Here is a 6,759-nt window from a genome sequence, read left to right as displayed (position 1 = left end):
GTAATAAAAATTTATAACATAATTATTAAATTTAATACATGCCGCGTGGTGAAAACGGCAATAAAATTTTTTAACATAATGATTAAATTTAATACATGCCGCGTGGTGAAAACGGTTATAAAAATTTATAACATAATTATTAAATTTAATACATGCCGCGTGGTGAAAACGGTAATAAAAATTTAATACATAATTATTAAATTTAATACATGCCGCGTGATGAAATATATTATAATTGCAATAGGGGTATGACACTCGAATAAATGACTCGTATGTTTGTATATTGGATACGCCCTATTTATGACACCTACTGATTGATCTTATCTATTACAGTAATTGATAATAGACCCTAATTGATTAACACGTCTGTAAGTACCAATTAAAGGTAAAGTGTGATAATCGTTATAATTGTATACAACAACGGCTTATGTTTGCATATCTGGTGCGCTATTTATAACACAAATATTGATTGATGTTGATTATTACACTAATGCTAATAGAGTGAGCATGTCTTTAATTACTAATTGAAGGTAAAGTGTGACAATCGTTATTATTGAAGACAATATAAATATCAAGTATGGACATGGTCGTACCATATTCGATGAAAAATGCCTGCGCCTCCGTGTTTATTTTGTTTAAGGAGAATTTACTCCAACTCAAGAGCGGTCACTTGTGACAAGTGCCAACGTTGCCATCATATCCGATGTGGAAACACCGGAATATCGGAAGAGGTATATGACGAAGCGGTTCGTAATCAGGATGAACTGCGTTTCGTATGTATGAGGTGTCGTCACTACGACACCTCTGATGATGACATGGATGTAGATGAAGTCGTCCATGTACTGCGGGTGCCCGATGCACCGACAGACATTGAAGCAACTCAGGCTGCTCTGTTGTTGCACGAAGAGTCCGGAAGTGGAGATACTATGGACACAGTTGGAGCAGATCACTCAACGTCAATGTTTGACGTTAGTCGCCCAGAGCGTTTCATGGAGTCAGAAGCAGAAGAGACGTAAGTTGGCCGATTAAAAACTAATAACGTTAATAACACAACAATATTCCTATATTGTATATCATATTATAGAAATTGTTGAATAATAATAATGACATTCCTATAATAATATAAAATAATACATCAAACAAATATTTGTTGTTCTATACAAATAATAATAACACTCCTATATGTTTTACTTCTTTTCAAAACAATAATACCATTTATTCAGCTACAAAGCTTATACAAACTCGCACATTATAAATGAATTTTTCAAATTATAGTATATATCGCATACGTATTTGTTATTTGATTATATTAATTGGGTATTACTTATATTAATTAATGTAAAGTAATCAACAATGATTTCTTTCAGTGACCTCAACGATGAAACCGTCCACGATGTCGTACTAGATGGTACATCTACGTACACTGTGGTGGATGGTGGTTCCAAGAAAGGTTCGCGGAAGCTAGTTTCCAGTGAAGGCTATGCGTTTGTGGTGAAGAGCACCCTGGTATCTGGTGTGACGGAGTGGCGATGTAGCGTCCGAGGAAAGGGAGCTGGTTGTCCGGCGGTCATCAAGCAAACTGAGGATGCCTTTGTGAAAGGAGCGCGGGGACACAGTCACACAGCAAATCCCGGCCTTCTCACTTCTGTTCAGAACGCGAAAGATGTATTTATAGTCGAAAGTATACAGGACTTTTCCGGACAGATATTTGTAATAAATTCCATTTATTCGCTTTTAATTACAGAATTGAATAAAATGTTCAATCATGTATAATAGTTGCTAGTATGTGTTTCGGTTTTAATTACAGATCAAAGCGGCAGTTCGAGGTGACGTGTTCGAGAGTGCACCCGTCATTGTCCGTCGGGTGTTGGAACCAAACGACCAAAACCTACCACCTGGTGCTCGAATCAGTGAGCAGAATCTGTGTAAACTCGCCAACAGGTGTCGCAAAAACATGCGACCAACAGACCCAGTATCCAGTATCCAGTGCCACACAAGGGCGTTTGTGCGCGGCTTGGGACCGGTACGGGAAAAAAGAAATTAGTACGAGCGAGCTTCTGAATTAGTGCTGTAGACTGTATGGACCTGTGTAAATGTGTACGTGTGTTTGTTTGTTTGCTAGTGTGAACGATTGAGTGAAAATGTATATATCTGTTTGTTTGATTGTATATAAAATATATTTGTTTGATTGTATGTATGTAATACAACTTTGCTCTTGTACATTCGTTTGCTCACATTTCACAAAATTGCTATAAATGTTGTTTTTTGTTGTGCATATAAATTTATTTGTTTAGAAGTGTTCTATATATATGTGCCTGAAATTGTTTTTGTATTTGTTGTGTATTTTGGATGTTGATATTATATTAAACAATAAAGGAATTTACTAGGGTATCCATAGTTGTGTCCTTACACGATGAAATAATATAAAATATGCTTGAAAGAAAATGAAATACTATAATTTTAATATGTTCTTAGATTTATTCACACCATATTTAAAGGAACACTAAAGAAATATTAATTAAGATAAGGTCCGTATGCTTTGCAAATCTGGGTCGTATGGTCCGCAAATCTGGACCGTATAGTCCGCAAATCTGGGCCGTATAGTCCGATAATCCTTACACGATGAAATAATATAAAACATGCTTGAATGAACATGAAATACTACAATTTTAATATTTTCTTAAATTTATTCATACAATATTGAAGGAACACGAAAGAAATAGTAATTAAGACCTGGTCCGTATGCATTGCAAATCTGGGCCGTATGGTCCGCAAATCTGGGCCGTATAGTCCGATAATCTGGGCCTTAAGGTCCGAGAATCTGGGCCGTATGGTCCATGGGCCGTATGGTCCATGGGCCGTATAGTCCCTAATCCGAATGTATTTGTTTAGATATAAATGACATAAATCTATGTGTTATTGTGTGCGACGAGTTGAAGAAAGGTTTACACGGCGAGGCTTTCCGAGACTTGTCGGATAAATGTTAGTACACACTGGTATTTACATGGTATTCTATTTGTCCGATAATATCTTTAATATACATGTGTTCTTAATATCCAATTTAATTCAAATTACAAATGCCTGATAACGTTTGATGAATTCGTTATATCAATATGCATAATGATTAACCAATCGCACATTCTCGGCCCTTTCCGTCAAACATCGGATTAGTACCTCGAAGGAGATAGTATGAATACACATTTCGGAAGCGGTGTTGCGGTCTACCTACGCGGGCCTACGCGAAGCAAAATTACATAGTAAAAACAAACATGGCCGACTTTGCGAGTTGTTTACATTTTGCAAAGATGAAAATGGGAATTTTCTATGCTCTTAAGCCAGAGCAAGTACAAACTCTACAGGAATTATGGAATGGGATTGATACCGTGGCGATATTACCAACCGGCTTCGGCAAGAGTATTATATATCAACTTCTGCCGTATTTAATTCAGAAGAAAACAGGTGCAGCTGAACCTATGATAGCAATAGTGGTTGCACCACTTAATTCCATCATGGACGACAAGGTACAGTGCATAGATGCATCTTCATTGTGGTTGATTTTATTACAGGAAAAATGCTATTCATAGCTTATTTTTATGCCCCCAAAGGTGGTCATATAGTGATTGCACCGTCCGTCTGTCTGTCTGTCTGTCTAAAATTCTGTCACACTTTGCGTTTAGTTTTCGAAAAAATAGGGAAAAAGGGGGGCATATGTCATCCAATGGTGACAAACCTTGTTAAATTATAAAATGTTTTACGGTACTGGGTATTGTATTGACCACTAATAAATATTTATTTATTTAATTTGAAAAAAAAACAACACTTTCCTACTATCTTTTTAAGATTGATTACAAGAGATGTAAAGTATGGAATGTGGTATAATGCAGTTGTTCCTTATGCAGGGAAATACAAATTTATAATATTTTATTAATTTCTCCCCTACTCAGATACAAAGCTTAAGATCCAAAAACCTGAAAGGCTGTTATCTGTCTTATGATGCCAAAGAGATAGTGACCTTTGATGATAATGAGGATGACATTGAGGGGCACAGTTCAGACAAAGAAACTGAAGGTTTGTGTACTAGTGGCGTGAGTGGTGTAGCATTTACCATTACAACCACGAACAGACCAAATCAAACCGGGTCTGTTGTTGTTATTATAATATAATTCTTAGATGCAATTTGTGCTTCCACTGCCAATTTTGGCCAAATTTTGTGATTTTATTAATTTATTTCAGCTTAATGTCTTAATGTCTTGACTTTTTCCAACATAGTTATTTACAAATGCATAATGGTTAAACTACAAACATTACAATATGATCCTCCATGTATTTCACGGTTCATGACATCATTTGTGGAATGCACACAGATATTACCATGGAGTATTATCTGTATCATTGGATTCCATCCAACTCATTCTGGCTAGATTTTGGACATACAGTGAATAAATATTATATCCAGGGCAGATCCTGAGGGGGATGAAGTGGCATATGCCCCCATAATTCCTCGACAAACTATGTCGGATTAGTTAAACTAATATTTGAATATTTAATCGGGTACCAAAAAAGTGTGCAGGAATCACATTGAAAAAATCATGGATCCATCCCTGTAACTTCACTCATTTCATGTGCACAAACAGTGCATTTGTTTTTTTATGCAACTGACATTTTCTATCACTGCAATTTATCAGTACAACAACCTCCTAGAGAAAGCATCATAATTAAAGATTTATTTTGGAAAAAATGTTAATATCAATGGATAATTTTGCGATAAACATGATTAAAAATGGCAATATTAAAAAAAGAGAGAATAAAGCAGCAAAGACCTCTAAACACAATAAAACATGGGTATCATGTTAGTTTACAGCGTTCAATGAGCTCTTTGCATACAAGCCAAGGAAAACCACAAAGTAATTGTTGGATTTCTGTTATTTGTAAACTGGATGATATTCGAATGTACTAACCCAGGGGTTCATGACGTATATAATAACCAATGATCAGTTGACAAGGGTCAAATAAAGAGTACTTTATATATGTAAAATTCAAAGAATACTCCAGTCAGAAATATACAAGCTATCAGTATTTAGTGCATCAACGTAGCATGTTCTCAAATGACACTTAAATGACATGCCGAATTGTAAATGTAAACACAAATTGTGGTTCAACATCTAGCTGCAATAAAACATACAAGATCTATACATTTTAAAGTATTTAATCTAAAATCACTATATCGGTGGACCCCCTTGCATATTATCAACCGACTGGCGCCATATTAAAATTAAATTAAATAAACTGTTATTGATTTATAGAAATGGTGCTTGGGGAGGTTGGGTGAGGGGAGGTTGTTAATATAAATTGCCGCCATAGAGTCTTTTGATGATTTTTGCTTTGGCAGACTCTCGGCTTTATTCTGAACGTGAATCATTTCAGCTAGGGGGGGGGGGGCACAGAAATTATCAAAAGGAGCTGGCAAGACTGCTCGAATAGCCAGTCATTTCTGTTGCCGGTCAGCTTTCTTCATCTTAACCTGGTACGTCAATGCAAATGACCTGGATAACAACATGATCAGCATACTATTACGTCTAAAGAGTGTACAAGTAATGGACAGATTTTTTTTAATCATTTGTATACCGTTTGAATGCACGAAATTGTGATATTTTCGACCAGCAGTTGGCGCATATACGCTGGATAACCTTGGTTTACAGTGGGAAGAATTCTAAGGCCGCCGCTTTCAAGTCCTCCCGCTTTCTTCCGTGACTTAAATAAACATCTCAGTGGCTATTTACACAAAGATCACATTCTGACGCCATCGTTGTTATTGTTTTTGTTGTTGTAACATTCTAAGAATGGTATCACGTGGACGGACTACTTTCAACCCGTATTTCTCCCGAGTCCGATTAAGATAATCTGCGAGGGGTACCGAATGAATGATTAACGTTCAAGGAGCATTATTTTATTGGTATGTGCGATTGTAATGTTTGGATAATTAGTTGTTTAGCAGTAAAAATGATAAGTATTCAGTTGCTTTATTTTATTAAAAACATTGTTTTACTGTTTTTTTCCTTAAAGTAAAACAGTTAAGTCGTCATTATATCTTGAATTTAGATATTGAAATAGAAGTCGGATAATTTATATTTCGGACGTAGTTGCAATAATTCAACTCTCAGCTTTATAACCCAATGGTTAGCTAATAGTTGCAATGCGCCGGCCCTTGCCCATGGGTGCAAAATTTGATCAACAATGCAATGGTTAAGGAACACTGAAACTGCAAGATCTTATCAACGTTTACCTGTCTAAACCACAAACTCATACGAATGGTACCATTAAAACAATAAATAATTCCTTTTTATTGACTTAGTTTCGCTTTCGTACGCTGTATCCGACATATTGGAAAATTAACCCAATATTGGTTAGGTCGGAGTACACCAATATTTTGCACGTCGGGTTATGTGTTGGAGCCTATCAAGTCGATAACGATGTGTTATTTGATACCGAATACACTGTTTCAAATTTAAACATAAAACATGTCAGCGAGGAAAGTGTGTTGAAACATCATCGTGTTTTATAGGGTGCATGTAAAGGATAACATCCGTAGGTTGCCATTCAGGTTAATTTAACATGTTTGACGTCTGTTTAGTGAAGCCCACGGATTCTCTGCGCTGAACTGCACCTATGTTTATGAAGAGATGCATATGGACTGCCAGAGCCGCCATAGCAAAAATTATGAAAGGCTCTGGCAGTCCGTTTACATGGACTAATTTCGGA

At 36.2% G+C, this 6,759-nt stretch overlaps 1 protein-coding gene across 1 annotated transcript; it reads left to right on the top strand.

Moving 5' to 3' along the window:
• Positions 1-491: 491 nt before the first annotated feature.
• LOC127872412 (uncharacterized) lies at positions 492-5,329 on the top strand. The gene is made up of 6 exons (XM_052415743.1): positions 492-1,012; positions 1,368-1,665; positions 1,808-2,023; positions 3,450-3,521; positions 3,945-4,068; positions 5,304-5,329. Exons 1-6 carry the CDS (start codon positions 609-611, stop codon positions 5,327-5,329), a joined length of 1,140 nt encoding a protein of 379 aa, XP_052271703.1. The 5' UTR covers positions 492-608.
• The last annotated feature ends 1,430 nt before the right edge of the window (positions 5,330-6,759 follow it).

The sequence above is a fragment of the Dreissena polymorpha genome, chromosome 3 (assembly GCF_020536995.1).
Source record: "Dreissena polymorpha isolate Duluth1 chromosome 3, UMN_Dpol_1.0, whole genome shotgun sequence".
Classification (NCBI taxonomy): Eukaryota; Metazoa; Mollusca; class Bivalvia; order Myida; family Dreissenidae; genus Dreissena; species Dreissena polymorpha.
The sequence above is the reverse complement of the archived record's forward strand: the minus strand, read 5'-3'. Positions and strand labels throughout refer to the sequence as shown.

What these genes read in the sequence shown, in the direction of transcription:
- LOC127872412 (XM_052415743.1), top strand. Translation starts at nt 609, where the DNA reads ATGCCTGCGCCTCCGTGTTTATTTTGTTTAAGGAGAATTTACTCCAAC. An exon ending in CTGTTCAGAACGCGAAAGAT is followed by an intron (nt 1,666 to 1,807) that starts GTATTTATAGTC and finishes TTTTAATTACAG; the next exon opens with ATCAAAGCGGCAGTTCGAGG. An exon ending in TTCAGACAAAGAAACTGAAG is followed by an intron (nt 4,069 to 5,303) that starts GTTTGTGTACTA and finishes ATTGATTTATAG; the next exon opens with AAATGGTGCTTGGGGAGGTT.